This window comes from Nanorana parkeri, unplaced genomic scaffold, assembly GCF_000935625.1.
Source record: "Nanorana parkeri isolate BGI_ZX_2015 unplaced genomic scaffold, ASM93562v1 scaffold107, whole genome shotgun sequence".
NCBI lineage: Eukaryota > Metazoa > Chordata > Amphibia > Anura > Dicroglossidae > Nanorana > Nanorana parkeri.
The window spans coordinates 2,037,969-2,054,631 of NW_017306375.1; the positions used below are offsets into that span (position 1 = coordinate 2,037,969).

The 16,663-nt window shown below is 40.2% G+C and overlaps 1 protein-coding gene across 1 annotated transcript in view; it reads left to right on the forward strand.

Moving 5' to 3' along the window:
• Window positions 1–16,663, forward strand: part of HTR4 (5-hydroxytryptamine receptor 4) — a 341,073-nt gene that overhangs the window by 242,514 nt on the left and 81,896 nt on the right. The window contains exon 5 of the mRNA XM_018553049.1: window positions 10,387–10,540. Coding sequence (XP_018408551.1) covers window positions 10,387–10,540 — 154 coding nt within the window. The remainder of the gene's footprint in view (window positions 1–10,386; window positions 10,541–16,663) is intronic.

Consider the following 16,663-nt stretch of genomic DNA (forward strand, 5'->3'; position numbering starts at 1 on the left):
AGCAGGCTGTCGGCCGGCAGATGGCCGGCCGCTCGGCCAGCTTCGGCTTTCAGCATGGCTCACCGAAGGGGTCCTAGGGCCGAAGCTAGCCGAAGGATCGGCCGAAGCTACGGCCAGATCCTTCGCCAGCTTCGTGAATAGACCCCAGAGTGTTGGATGTGACTGAATGGTTATCACCCACATAGTCAACTTGGGATATATGTCAATAAAAAGGTTCCTACTTGCGTAAGACAGCATTATTCAATAGGACAGCAAAAAGAGTGAAGTTTATATGCATCTGATCTCTATCGTGTGTTGAGGAATCCATAAACATAGACAACAGACATAAGTATGTAGGATATGTATATGTATTGTAACAAGGACACTCCACTGTAGTCCAGGTAAGTCAAGTAAAACGCAGTTTATTAAAGGGCAAACACAAAACAGCTTGCATCAGCAACATAAGACAGTCCTTGTTATGGCTCTGTAGCTTTCCTCAGCTTCAAGACACTCACGCTGCTCACCCCTCGTGAGCCCTCACTCTGCTCTCTTAGCAGTCTGTACCGCAGGTCCTGGGATCACCGACCTTCCTGACCTCTCCCCTCGTGGGCACTCGCTCTGCTCTCCCAGCAGTCCGTACAGCAGGTCCTAGGGTCACCGACCTTCCTGACCGCTCCCAGCTACCCCTGGCTGTTCCGTGTGCGTCCAGCACGCACCCGAGGTGGTCTGTGTCCGTGTGCTCCCTGCACACACACAAAAAAATCAATCTTGGTGTTTAACTTTACGCTGTATTTGTAGTTCATCCTTCTGTTGCTGGTATTTATCTAAAAGACTGCATCAGGGATTTGTAAATGCGTGTAATCATGTGACATTTACACACCAGTTATTGACTGTCCCGCTTTTCGATCTGAAATCAAGGGATAGGGACATGACACAAACAATTAGGGTTTAGGCTTATACATTTTCACGCTAAAAGGTTCCTTACAGTAGTTGACAGGTGTGAAAATTGTTGGCTTCCCTGCTGAGCTAAAAATAGCCGACAGGAATGACCCATGTTTACTGCACAACTTCCCATTCAAAGCAGCCAGATAGCAAAGATTTATTCCCCTTTGCTTTAATCAAACATTCCTTTTTTTTTTTTGTCTTTCTGCTGGATAGAGTTATGAATGTTATTCTGGTGGAGAACATGATGGAACTGGCACAAAGCAACTATAGCTGAGTGTTTTTACAATCCTCATAGCGAGAGAGCGGCTGAGCCCTGCTTTGTAGCAATGACTTATGAATTGTTATAATTGAAATCTCCTCTATTGTACAAGGTATGCCAAAGATGATATTTATCTCACACAATGCAGGAGCCCTTTAGATCCAGCTGTCGGCATACAGAAAGCTCTCGTAGACTGACCTCACTCTATATTTTTTCCTGCAAGCTTTTATGCCATTATTCTCTGATCTGTCCTTTTCTGTTCTCTAGGCTTAAAAAAAGGAAAGTAACTTTTTAATGGGCAAACCAGGTGCATAGCTACATATTAGAAATGGGTAACCAGTGCTAGGTTTGTCTGGGATGCCCATAGAAACCAGTTCTTCCAGTAGGTCTTAAAAAAACAACTATTCAAATTAATTAAAAAAAGTTAAACAAACTTAGAAACATTAATAGCAAGTAACAAGGACATTTGGATTCTGCTCATAGAAAAACCATGTATTATATAATTAGATACGTGTTTATGTGCACAAATTTAGTAACTTACAGAAAATGGGGAACGGGTTGCTATAAAGGAATTAATTAAAAATACTGTGAGCATTTAATACTTCTTTAAACTGCTTACTTTTATAAAATGCACTTAATGATATATTAATTTACAGAGCTGCATTAATTTGTGCCTTTTATATGTGCCTGAAGTTCAGCTTCAAAAGTCTGTACTGTTCTTGTAGTACAAGTATTAAAGTAGAATTAAACTCTCATACATCTTTCCAAGAACGAATCCAGATTAAAATATATTGACATTGCCCAGCCAAATATTTCTTTACATTTTTGCCCAAGCACTTACAGTCATGATGTTTCTGAACAGTTGGCTCCAAGTCTCGGAACCCAGCTTCCCTAAACTTCCTCTCCAATAAAAGATCACAAGGACAGAGCTGTCTCCAGCAAATGTCCATCTACCAGCTTGGAGAAGGGAAGAGGGAGGAGCAGCGGAGTGACTTACTAACACAAAGAAAGGTGGCTCCATAAGACCTTGCAAGAAAAAGCAGCCAACCTAAAGAAGGATGTCAGGGCCAGTGATCAGGGAAGCATTTGGTTCTGCAGGAAGCTAAAACTTTTAAACATTAAGGAGCAGCATCCATTGTAACTGATTAAGTCAGCATTTGAAGTAGCTTAAAAACCTTTTCACTTTAATATCACTTTAATATGTTCCTCGAGCGTTATGTCAAAAAAAGTAGTTATTTTACCAACAGCTTCAGCAGCACTTTCTCATTTTAATCCTTACAGATTCCTGACTGTGCGGGAAAACATCACGTTTGAAAGTCACTTCTCCTGCTTCTCATTGTGACATTATTTCATTACCAGATGACTGATAGAAAACTCTTCCATCGCTCTGTTAATTATGGAAACAACATCTTGTGCTGTGGTTTATCCAGCCTGCAGTTCATTTCCCCATATCATCCTGCAAGGGCACAGAAATCAAATATGCTCAGCTCATGAGGATTTTTTTAAATGTTACTTTGTAGTGATAATGGAACAAGGTGCACAGGGTTAGCTGATGTAGCAAGTCTTACGAAGTTCGTTCCATGTCCTACAGCTGAAATGATAGATGATTTATTATAACTGTTATATTATTATGCGGGAGAAATACTTTGAAATTAAAGCCCAAAGCTTTCTATGTAAATCCTCTAATTTAGTCAGGCTTCATAAATGTTCATAATTATGGGATTCTTCTTTATTTTTTAACAGTACTTTTTTTCTGCAGTAGGGGTAAAAATACTGGACCGTGGACCACGGATCACTGCTTTCCATGACCTTTCCAGGACTATATGCTGTTGTGCGTTGACCTGCAATGGCATACAGTGAGCTGCAAGAAAAGTATGTTTGTATTTTTCGGTAGCGGATTGCCCATCACAGCCACATTGTGAACAGGTTGCATAGAAAGCAATGGTTTTCTATGTGTCCTAGCAGTGACCTGCATTGGTCTGGTAGGGTATGTACGTATGTGGTATGTCTTATGTATTATGAACAGCCTATCCACATGGTTTTTGTACACCTGCTCTTTACTGAAACCCTACTCCCTCAAATGTTACATGCAAATTACCGGACCCTTTATGGGTAGTTGGATGTAAATGCACATGTGTCCATTTACATCAGATTTCCCTAGATCCATGAGGATCAAGTCCGCGAAAACAGAACTCTGGGGTCGTGAATAATTGGATATAAACAGATGTATATCTATTTAGATCTGGCTGTCCAAATACTAACATCGGGCTTCTGATCAGATCCATCTGAAAAACTGACAGTAGGACCTGATTTGAATGTCTGTAAAAGCCTAGAAGAAACTAACAATTATAAACTGATAAAAATGAGTTTATGGTTTTGTTCAACAAAATTTAATATAAATGTGTGACTCATCAAAATACCCACATTTTGCAGTTATAAAAGCCGAATGGCATTTATAACTGCTTCTTCATTGGAAATCAAACATTTTCCAGATGGTTCTTCCCAATACTGTTGCAGAAATGGTCCCACAAAACATGCTGGCAAACTGACATTTCCATTTTCCATTGCATGTCCATTTTCTGGATCCCTTGCAGCTTTCATGGGTTCCTCCTGCTGACCTCCACATCAGCTTTGGAATCCGGGGGACCATTTCTCAGCAGCAGAGCCATGCTTAGCAGCATGGGCAGCAGGAAAGGTAAGTATTGTGTTTCTTCCTTACAGGCACATACTTGGCTGAGCTTTTTTAAATAGATGACAGGGTTGCTTTAAAAGCTTACATAACATTAAAAGGGTTTTTAAAGCCTCCGTTTTTTTTTTTTTTTTACCTATATCTACTGCTATCAAGCAGTAGATATAGGCAAAAAGTTTAAACTTACCCTGTTTTCGCCACGCGCTCCCGTCCGAGAATCCGAAACTGCTCGGGCGGTCGCAAAGCATCTTGCGGAGCGGGCGCATGCGCAGTTTGGATTTCCGTCCGGGAGACGAGCAGAGACGCAAGGTAAGTCTATGGACACGTGCACCCGCATGCAGACACCGCTGGATCGGAAGTGCCAGCAAGCAGAGAGGAGTCAGCGATGGATCGGAGAGCCGCTGCACAGCTGGAGGGACAGATGAAAACATCAGGAAAGAAGAGGAAGATCGGATTATGAAACCTCAACATTAACATTGGGGGGAGGGAAAATATTTTTTGACTTTAATGTCACTTTAAGCTCAATTCACAAAGCTTTAATGCACGAATAAAGATTTGTATTTTTTGATTGTGATTTTCAAATCTGATTAAATGCATTGCTGACTTTTTTTTTTTAAATGAAGATCCTTATGCTGGTGTTTTAGCTTTGTGAATTGAGCCCACAATGGGATTACAGGATATCATAGGGAAAGGGATGAAATTATATAATAAATATAAAAATGATAGCAAATACAGCAATTGTAAATATAATGACAAAACGGATCTTCAGATTTTATTTATGCAAAACAATATCACAGTATATGTTCTTCATGGATACATATGACACCTGGGGCTTATTCCCGTAAGGAGGAGAATTGCCATGACAATCCGGAACCCTCTTTATGTTACATCTTGTCAGTTATGAGTCAGGATAACATTCCTTTTTAATAACAGCAATTAATGGAGAGAATGAACAATTTTATACTGAAGGTGACATTCATGTGAACAACGCAAAGGGTCTTTTATTATAATTATAAAATCATGGCAGGAGATGGTAAAAAGGAAACAAGTACAAAAAATACTATTTTATTTAATTCCTTATGAAAAATTCAATCAATATAGTATTTATACGGGTGTAGTATCAGATGCCAAGTTCAATGGCACAGCACCTCTCATACTGCAGAGCAGAGGCATTGCAAAGGAAATGGATTGGTGTTATATGTTTAAGGTAGACGGTGACAACATGCAATTCGAGAAGTTCTAACCTGACAGCCACAGACAGGGGATGCCTTGTTATGCAAGGAACGTAGACTGAATATTTTCCTAACCTGTGGAGGAAGAAAAAAAAGTTGGTCAAGGACAAAATAGGTGGTTAGTACGTGGTAATGTCCTTATTGGCTAACCTGTGTTTATAATTACACAGCCTTTCAAGACTTGTTACATTCATACTGGAGGTATGACTTTCTATGAAAATATAGAAATGTGGCCTTGCAAAGACAAAGAAGTGGTTCATATCTAGAGGTGATGGTCAAGCCATATTTGTTAGAAGCATGTATATCCCTTTGAGAACTCTTTAACCCATTAGTGTTGTGTCATTGGATTTGGACTTTCTGACAGCCTGTTTGGGGGGACCAATTGTAGCAATTACCAATTGTAGCAATTAAAGAGCTCTCTGCTTAGCTCATGGTAATGTAAACAGCACTTTATCAGTTTTACTGGCAAATAATAAATGCACATAGGGGTAATTCTGTGTATTTGTAGGAATGATATACCTTAAAGAGAACAATAATTCAAAACACAGCAGCTGTTGAGAAGCTGCGTTTTACATTACAAATGTGCAATCATACCAAATAAAAATAGGTGTCAAAAAATTTAAATCATTAACAGATGAATACATTTTGCATTCTGCTATTGCAAATGAGTGTATTTAGCCAGATTTGTTGAGGGGAATTTATCGAAACCAGGACAGACAGAAATTGCAGCAGTTCCCATAGCAACCAATCAGCTTTTATCTTTATCTTTCTGCTCTGTGTTCTGTCTGCTCCAGTTTTGATCAATTCCCACCCCCTGTGTTTTGCAATTTAGAGCTTTTTCAGAAATGCAAATGTCTAAATATGCTTAACTGAACTGAAATGTGCATTCTTATATTGAGATTAAGTGACCAATTAACACAAAATGTGAGTAACACATCAATGTTTGGTATCCCTGTATTCTAAATAAAAAAAAGGGAATACAGTAAGAGTTGTATTTTGGCAGCAAAAACAGCAAAAGTTTGAAGAAGAAATTATAAGTGAACAATACAGAGCTAGCCTCCAAGCACCAGCACTAATACATGGAAGGAAGGGTAGTGAGTCACGTGCTCCGCTCTAGCCGCTCTTTGTTCTCAGAGACTAAATGGAGCTACAGGGGAGTAAAGGCAAGATAAGTATGTGCATCTGGGGAGGGGGGAAATTAAATAAACTCCAATCAAGTGTCAGGACCAGCAATAACAACCCCAAACAATAAACTCCAGCATGGGCCAAGGCCACCCATGATAACCCCCAAGTGTCAGGGTCAGAAAATATAATCCCCAGCAATAAAACCCTGCAAGTGTCAGGACCAGCAATAATAACTCTCAGCAATAGCTTCCATAAAGTGTCAGCGCAAGCCAAGCCACATTACAATAATAAAACACAGGCACAATAATATCTACCAGCACATGAATAAACCCCATCACCAGTGGCGTAACAATCGCCATAGCGACCCAGGAGGCCGCTATGGGGCCCGGGCACCAGGGGGCCTGACCAGGGCATCCCTCTGATGCCGTGTGGGCCGCCTGGGTCGCTATGGCATGTAAGGGTGCTGGATGTCACTGACACAGCTCAGCAGCGGCATTTCCCCTCATAGCTGCTGCGGAGCTGTGTCAGTGACAAAGTGTGTAAATTGTGCAGCGCTAAAAATTAAAGTGCATAATATATATAAAAATGTAAAATATATAAATATATATAATTAAATATATAAATATATATAAATTAGATAATATGACAAATCTATAATATACAGTGTCTAACTATTTAAATACTTATAAATAAGATATTAAATCAGGGTTATCCATAAAGCGCGGATCCACATCTTTTACTGTGTCAGTGACAGCCAGCAGCTACGGCAGAAGAGGCCGGCGTTCGCAGTGACGGAGGCGGGGCCCGCCTAAGAGCAACCCCGCCTCCTCTTACATCACTGGCCAGTGACCTAAGAGCAGGTGGGGCCAGTGATGTAAGAGGAGGAGGGACCCGTCGATAGAAGAGGAGGCGAGGCCTGGGGACGGAAGAGGAGGCGGGGCCCCGGCGACCACGGAGGCGGACAGCGCTGACAGGTAAGAGGTGTGCAGCCCATCTGAGACCCTGCAGAGCCCACCATAGATAGTCTATGGTGGGCTCTGCAGGGTCACTTTCAGGTGGGCTCTGCAAGTGGCATAACTAGCAATCACGGGGGCCCTATACAAAATTTTGCTATAGGGCCTTGTGATTTCTAGTTATGTGCCTGCCCAACACAATAATCCCTAGCAACAATAACGACCCCCAGCACAATAATAACCCCCACTGTCCCCAGAAATAATAACTCCCAGCTGAATTGGTAACACCCAACAGCAGTAATAGACCCCGGCAATAATAATACCCAGCACCAAGGATAACCCCATTGTCCCCAGAAATAATACCTCCAGCAGCAATAATAGTCCCCCGGTAACTATAAATGATCACATCAATAATAACCATCAGCAGCTATAATAGACACCCAATGTCCTCAGCAATAATAGATTTTAAATGTACTCAGCAATATTTGACCCCATAAGCAAAAATAGACCCCACTGACCCCAGAAACCATAGACCCTCAGAAGCAATATTAAACCCCCAGCATTGGTGTTGAGTAGTTTTACTTACCGATTTGCAAAGGCAGCAGGCAGTTTGGTCTATTCTTATAAATGCCGAACAGCAGTGAGTGGCATTCGGCTCGGCTGTTCTACTCGGTCCCTCTGTGGGACCGAGCAGAACAGAAGAATAGTTAAAAAAGTAGAAAAAAATAAATAGAAAACGATTGTGCGGAGCTAGCAGTGACAGCTAGCTCCGCCCAACTGTTTTCTATTGGCCGGCGGTTCTGCTGCCGTCAAAAAAAAAGAAAACTAATCTCTCTGCAATTCCCAGCTAATTACCAGCTGATCTCTCTGCAAGTGGCCGGAGCCAGCAGTAACATCACGACTGGCTCCGCCCAGCTGGCAGAAGCAGGCTGTCAGACGGCCAATGGCCGGCCAAATAGACCCCTATGTTTTTATTTACTCTATTTTGTATTTCATGGCAACAAAAGTCATGTAGTGTTGAAACTGTAGTGGCTTACTTTTCACTGAAATTCCAGAGTAATGCAGATACAAAAAGGCTTTTAGGTTTTGAATGGGCTTACAATATCAGTAACACTGAATATTGAACGATCAAACAAGTGATAGCAAATGTTTGTTTCAATGTCAGTTGCATAGCATTTTTTGACAGCATATATTAAAAGATTATAGAGAAACAGAGAATAGGCTGCCTGTCATTGATATAGATGGGCACCACCACACAGTTTGTTACTAGCATGTTCGTTGCTTGGAAAAGTTATGACCCTTACCCTTCATCTGAAAGGTGGAAGCATGATCACTGTCCAGGTTGTGGCGTCTTGCATAGGTGTCTAATGGTATGCAGCTGTGTTAGTGGGGGTTCCATCCTTCATGTGCATGCTGCAAAAGCCTGCCAAGAGGAAAGTTGAGTTTTGCCCTTTTACATTTTCATGGCTCAGGGCTGTCTGCTGGGCATTGTGTTCGAAGAGAAAGCGAAGACACCTGACCAGAGCTGAGGCATGTTCAGTTGCTCAGCCGCTGCTAGTGTTAAGTTAGCAAGCCGCTGCTGTACTGCATGTCAGCGCTCAGCACTGCTAACTTAGCACTCACAGTGGAAGTGAGTGTGGATGCAGAGCGATGAGCGTGGTGGAGAAGGTGGAGACAGAACACCAGCGGCCATTTTAACTGTGGCCACAACTGGTAGCCCTGGAGAAAGGTGCCTGAATCCCGATTGAGGACATCAGTTCCTTGTGGGAATCTACAATTTAATGATGTTTTGGTGGACGAGCAAATCAAATATTCGTATTAAAATTGTATTTATTAGTCAAAAATATTATCCTCTGCAATTTTGCTTAGAACTGTGGAGCCGAAGCGTTCAGTGAAGCTGCTGCAACCAACTGAAGTGCTGCAGAACAGCTACTCAGCGCTTGGCTAAAGGAACTGAACACGCCTCTGGACTCAGCAGTCTTTACTGAAGTGCAGTAAAGAAATGGCAAAAGAGGCGCCAGCTATCATGCTGTTCCTTTGGCTGCTATATTTTCACTAATGGGGTATAGATATGCAAAACCTGAACTTTGGATTTGCCTAATCATTAAAGGCCTCAGCTTGGAGATGGAGATTAGCAATTAGAGTCTTTGTATTCCTCTCAAGACAGAGTTACAATGCTGGTCACACGTTAGAATCTGATTTTGATGCCAGCCTCCCACTCCATAATGGAGAATCTGTCACATGATCCACTGTATTACAAGGCAATATGTCCACCTTACCTAACAAAAATAAAAGATTGAGTTTATTGACCTTTGACTTCAAAAAATGATCTCTATGAGTTTGTTTACTTTTTGCAAACTTATACTTAAAAAAAATACTAAAATAGGATATGTTCAAAAAAAACTATCTTTTGCATTTGCTGCCTGCCACTAAAATACTGTGAAATCAAACTTTTGCTACAGTCCTTAACCCTTTCTTGACTAGTCATTAATCCATGAAGGCACAAACCAAATTTACCAAGTCAGAATGTACCAGTTAACTTGCCAATAGATCTATAACTAATTTGCCTACCTAAATAAAACATTTTTAGGAGTTATAAAGCTTTTTTTTTGGTACCTTGATCTGATTTTTTTTATCTTCAGTTGACAAATAAACAAAAATGTAAACATTCTTTAATTTTTAAAAATTAGCATGTATCAATGTATTTTTTTTTACTTTACTGTATTGTTTTAAAAAAAGGATTTTTTTCCCCCCTCCATGCACAGAGAGGACACCGAGAAAAAAAAAATCATGCTGACATCTGGAGCTATATAAATTTGTTTACTAACAAACCTCGTATGATAAAACAAATATATATAAAACATCAGATCAAAAATGCTAAATAAAGTTAGATTCACTTAAATAAGGAAATAGGGACTGCTTTATTATGGTTGTGGCATTTCTGAGTACCTTTGTACCTCTTAGCAAACCTGACCAGTTTTTCTGTTTAAAAGTATGACTGTATATTCTTCATTGGATTTTAGGGTTTAGGGTTGCTAAGAAAGGTTTCTAAGGTAAAATAAATTGTATGTATGAAGTGTTGCATAAAAGTTTTTTGTTACATTGATTTGTAGACCATATCCCAACAATCAGCTGTAAATGTATTTGTGAGCGAAATACAGACGGAAGTTTGTTTATGTTTTTCCTTTCTTTTTGTTTTTCAAGATACTATGCTATCTGCTGCCAGCCTTTGGTTTACAGGAACAAAATGACCCCCCTGAGGATAGCGTTGATGCTTGGTGGCTGTTGGATTATACCAACATTTATATCATTCCTCCCAATTATGCAAGGATGGAACAGCATAGGCATTCTGGACTTGGTGAGTTAATAAAAATGTGTCCATGCATTGAGTAAAGTTGCACATAATGGGAGTTTAGATATTTTAGATAGTTTCCAGTACTTTGTAATGGACTTTAAAAAGGTCCATGACAGTAACAAAAGCTTTTTTCAATTATCATGAACAAAAAAAATAGCCCCTCGATAACCTAATTGTTTTACTTTTTTAACATAAATAAAATAAACAGCAGGAACAAATATAATAAAATATTTAGACAAATATAAGAAATATAAAGAAAAAATAATCTTAAATACTCTAAATATAGACCCTCTAAATAAAAAATAAAAAAATTGTGCAAATTTCACCCAAATTAAATTGTTAATTTTTCTGCAATTTCACCAAAATCACTCTGTTTATCCCTAGGCAGAATAATGTAAAACATTTATTCAAAAAACAAACTCTATTATTTAAAATTAAACGTTAATCACCAGTGGGCCCAATCCCCTGTGGGGTTACACCAGCTGAGTTTTGTTATAGATTCTTTTATTTTTAAATAGCTGTTATTAATAAAATGTATAGGCGTTTTCATTTTAACTGCAAATATATTAAACTGTCTAAGCAGGTTAGTTACTTGTTAATCTGTTCTGGCTTTTCATCTGTGATCTGGTTGGGCATATGAGCAAGAATTTAATTTTTCTTTTGCAAATTTTTATTAATCTGCTATTTCAAATAATAACAAAGTATTATTGTTTTATAAATTACCCTTTTATATATTGCATGTTATTGCAGTGATGTAAGCAGGGGACCCAAGAGTCACCACCCCCTGTTCCCTGCACCTTCTCCTTATTACCCAACCATAGCATAGACATAGGACTGTTGTCTTCCTGGATTGGATTAACACTGAATTGTAAACATATTTTTACAAGGATAGGTTGTAAAACATGTGAAAAAAAAGACATTAAAAATGTATGCTGATATTCTCAGCCAGGTAGTGAAAAACAACTGACCCATTAAATCAATGTATCACTATATTTTACAATTATATTTAAATGTCTTTTATATTAATTATAATAATAAACTTATTTTAAATTGTTTGCTTTCAAGTCTACAGTGCTTCTCTAATATAACAGAAGCAATGCAAACGTGATATAACCAGCAATCCACCTGCTTCATGCAGGTAAAAAGCTATAATGATTTTCGCTTAGGGGATTATTCACAAAAGGGTGAAGAGTTTGGAGAAAGCAGGAGAAGTGAACAATCTCTGCATAAAAGATTACAAGAAGTCTATGATAAAAGGATTATAGTCGGGGCCGGTGCTGCCACTAGGCAAACTAGGCAACCGCCTAGGGCACACTGCTGCCTAGGGCACACTGCTGCCTAGGGTGCCGCCTCGACCACCCCCCCCGGCACCAACCTGTCCATTTCAAACTGAAACTTTCTGTCTCAGGTCCGCTCCTCTGCTCAGTGGGTGGGGTTTCAATAGCCAGTCCGCTATTGGCTATTTCAAATTAAAATAGCCAATGCAGTCTGAATTATATTACAGTTTAATAATAGGGGCCTATTGATAAACCATTCACAGAGTGAAGTATTTCGTTTCTATGCTCCTCAGCTCCATCTAGTGACCATAATGTAGTATTATACCACAATACATTCAAACAGAGAAAAAAAATATTATGAACATTAATTTTTGACATTATTTATTCAAAATGACTGTTCAGATATTTGCAGGACAAAAAAAGTGTAAAGCATATGTATAGCTATTTTTTTTTAGCTTTAGATAGAGTAGAGAAGGTTTAAGAACCCAGTTTATTCTTAATCTGTGTACTATTGAGGAAACTGCCCTTTATTTTTGTCACAGAGACATAACACTTAGCTAGAGGAAATCTACCAAAATGAGGGAATTCCCCTCTAAGACAGTTATACCTGAAACAGGCATTCTCGTTGCAAGATTTCCTCTTAACGCTTGTTCTCTAAAATTTGGAATTTCATTTTTTTCTTGATGACAGTGATCATCAGTACAAACAGAAAGGTGAATCTCCTCCATGGAAACACAATTAAAAACTTGACAGAAGGTCTAACCCAGTGCTATTATCTAATTTAAGTGCTACACCACCTGCTGGCCTCTTTTGTGTTTTCTTCTCTTTGGGGCATTTCTGCATCTTACCGCTTAATTCATAATAAAAAATAAACTGAAAATCCAGCAGGATTGGAGATTGGACCTCCTTCTAATTGAGTCTCAGTACTGTCGAGATCCACTCAGCTGCATGAGTGATAGCCTATCTAGAGACAGAGCCAGCTGTGCCCTCCCCCGTCTGTTCCTCCACTTCTCCACTGTAACAAAGTGCAGGTCAGGAAGCTCATGTAAAAAAAAAACCTCCTCATAGACCTAAGAAACCATTTTGTGGTTTTACTAGCCAGTATCAACCAAAAACTAGATTGAATCAGTTGAACTGCATTTATATGTAGATTTAGAAGAGAAAGAGGACAGGGTTAAAATCATGATCATGATCACTATTTGTCCAAAGAGTAAACAGAAGCAGGATAATGGCATGAATTCTGAAGAGCGAGAGTTTCGGAAAGGTATTGGTATCCTCCTTATGCTATAGAACCACATGGAACACTAGAAGATGAAAAGTGCAGGGAATACTTTGCAAGTCCTATAGAAGATAAAATATATGTATTTCATTTTTGTCTTACAATTTGGCTAAAGCCCTTTAATGGCTTAAATTCAAAAGACCAACATTCTTGCTCCCCATCTTGAGGATATTATTTGTCTAATTAACATGCAGCATAAGCCTTTTTTTTTAAATAAATGTAATAGATGTTTTCTAGTTACTGCTAAGCCTGTTACAGAAAGTAATTCTTTCCCAAAATATTGATAATTATAAATCCAGGCCAAGAGCTCTGAGTCACTCCACTGATAATACAGGCCTTTAATAGTTTCCCTACACTTTGTTCTGTGCTCCTTCTATAAATACTGCACTTTTAAACTGTCAGATAAGCATTCAATTAATTTAAGAAATGCATTCAACTGCTGATACTTATAAGAATAAGTCATGGAAATGAACCAGAACCATAATGTTAAAGGCAAAATCAAAGCCTTCTTTATTATCATAGTCTCCGCAACACTCAGGTCTGTGTGATTGACAGTGGGTACAAAGGGAGAGAATCAGGGAGATTATTATTAACAGGACTAAAGAGAGTGAAGCAAGCCTAGCAGAATATTCCCTGGAATGGTTACTTCCCCTCTTACTCATCCCTGCAGTTTTATTCACAAAAAGAATCATACAGAGCAAATTAAATTGAATCTATTACCTGTTCATTTTAGCGTAATGCTGAAAGGATTTGAATATACCCGTGGAAGACAACTTAAATTTTTAAGCAGATAGCTATTTTATTAAAATGACGCTAAACTCAGGAGTTAGGAGAGAACTATTGGCTATGTGTTTTTCCCATAGTTCTCTTTAGGGTGACGGGAGGACATATACAGTACTAACCTCCTCCTGTGACCCAAAGCTCAGTATATAGTGGCCTATTGCCTGCGATATACTGAGAGCGCCGAAGCCGGGACGGATCCCGATAATACTGTCGAGATCCACTCAACTGCATGAGTGACAGCTGGCTCTGCCCCCTCCCCATCCGTTCCTCCACTCAGCGCTGGAGGATCGGAGAGGGGAGGGTGGACTGATGGTGACTGACAGTCACTGCAGGGAGACGATCGGAAAGTGAGCGGATCAGCGTCATGTTTCTGCTCACTTCCCGATCGATAGAGCCGATTTGTGACAGCTTATTTGTCACAGGTCTCCCTGCGCATCCCTCTGCACCCCAAGTTCCAATCTCAATACAAATAAGTAAACTAAACGAGATTTTAGTCCAACACTAAACTCAATCCTAAAACAATAAACCACAAATGCCAACCATAAAGCACTAAACCACATTCCTTTTTTCTGGGGGCAGTAGGGGGTAGGGTTTAACCTAACTAAGTAACTCAAATTAAAAAAGAAATAAGAACATATGAAATAATTGAAAACAAAAAACTTAATAAAAAGACATAGAAAATTAAAGTGGGGTGGGGTGGATGCAGAAGATTACAGCAACTGAAGTTGTTGCTAATACACACAAATACACACAAAAAGGCAGTCCTAGAAAGAGCCTCACCTAGTATTATGAAGGAAAAAGCTGTCAGCTTCAAGTCAGAAGCTGACAGCTTTTTCTCCATTCAGATTGGCTTGTTGCAGGTTACACAGGTTAATTACAGGCAGCGCTGCATCCAGTTTTTGACTGGTAGTTAGGTTACACAGCAGCAGGCTTTCCCACTGCTTGTGTAAACTAACTAGTGAGACAAGAGCTGTCACAGCCTCTACTCTGTTTTAGAGGTGTGATCTCTGTGGATGGCTTGGACCAATGGCAAAGCACCATTGGTCCAAGCTGTCCAATTTACAAAAGAAAAAAAGAAAAAACACTAAGGCCATTGATCTCGATGCCTCAGCAGTGACGAGCAAGTGAGGGACAGAGAGGCTCCTCCCTGTCTCCTCCCTTCCTCCTCCCTCCTTCACACTAGCTTGGGGACTGGGTAGGGGGTGGAGTTTCAGCAGGTGGGGTGGAGTTTCGGCAGGCTGGGGCGGGGGCTTCAGCAGGCTGGGGGGCGGGAGGTGTGGGTGGTGAGGCTGGGGGAAGGACTCACCCAGAACCAACGGTACTGCACGTCACTGCTTCACACTGGGTGTGGATAAAGGCCAAGGAGGGTTACGTACTTACATATTGTTTGAGGTTCAATAAGGACACAGGTCCATTGAGTTCAACCTATGTGAAAGTTTGTGTATGTGTGTGTGCATGAGTTACTAAGAGTACCTGTACTACTGTATATTGTGGTATCTAAGTAAAGCATCTTAAAGGTCCTTGAATAAATCATAACTTTTAGCGTTGACCACTGCTTGGGGAAGGGAGTTCCACAATTTTACTACTCTTAAACTACTCTTAAACTTCACTTAAGAAGCCCTTGGCTTCTTAAGTGAACTGACAGTAAACATGTTATTACAGATTCTACCATCACCATCAAACAATTTGTACATTAATATCATATTCCCTCTTAATTTCCTCTTTTCCAGAGTGAACACGTTTAACGTTTGCACTCTTTCCTCATAGCTTTGGCCCTCTAACCCCTTTATTAGTTTAATCACCTTTGTCTGGACAATCTCCAGCTCAAGTACATCCTTTCTGTGGATCAGATCAAGATGAGGCCAAAAGAAGCAGATTTATTGATTCGTTTTTAGAGTACATTTTTTTGCTTTTTTATGCATAATAGTAGTCTACTAGCCTTATTGGCTGCAGCTTGGCATTTACTGCTGTTACTAAGAATGCTGTCAACAAGGAACTCCAAATCTTTTTCCACTTCTGAGTGGAGCTCCCATTAATGAATAGCTTGCATGCATATTTTTAACACCAAAATGCATAACCTTTTTCAATATGAAGCCTCATTTGCCATGTAGTTTCGCACTCCCCTATTTTATCCAGGAGGGTGTATTTAATCTCCTTCCGCTATGTGGCTGGTGCTATGCCTACTTTTGCGAACTACCTAATTCATGAGATTGCGGTTCTGCCTAGCTCATTATTTAGACAGTTTGCCTGACTTCGGACTGTATCTTCTACACTTATTCTTTACTCTGCCAGTTCCTTTTATGCTCTTGCCTGTCACCTGACTCAATTTTTGTCTGGAAATTGACTGTCACCTGCCTCAACCTCTGCCTAGACACCAGCTGTTATCTAGCCTAGTTCCGGAGATTGCTGTTGTTCTGCCTAGCTCTTTACCTAGCCAGTTTTCCTGGCTCTGCCCGTATCTTCTACTCCCGTACTTGACTGTGCCTGTTCCTGTTATGCTGTTTCCTGCCTCATTCTTTGTCTGGAAACTGATTATTCTTATGCCTGCTGCCTGCCTCAACCTCTGCCCAGACACCAGCTATTCTCTAGCCTGCAGCCTGAGTCAGCCTCTGCCTGGACACCAACTACTCTCTTGCCTGCCACCTGCCTCAATCTCCGCTTGATCATTGAGCTCTCACAGTACCCTGTCTCCACAATGTAGCTACCCTTCTCCTGTGTCCCCTTGATGGGGTGATGCTGAGGGCTGTGTCCTAGTGCAATCTTGCAAAGTAGCCTGGGGCCGCTAGG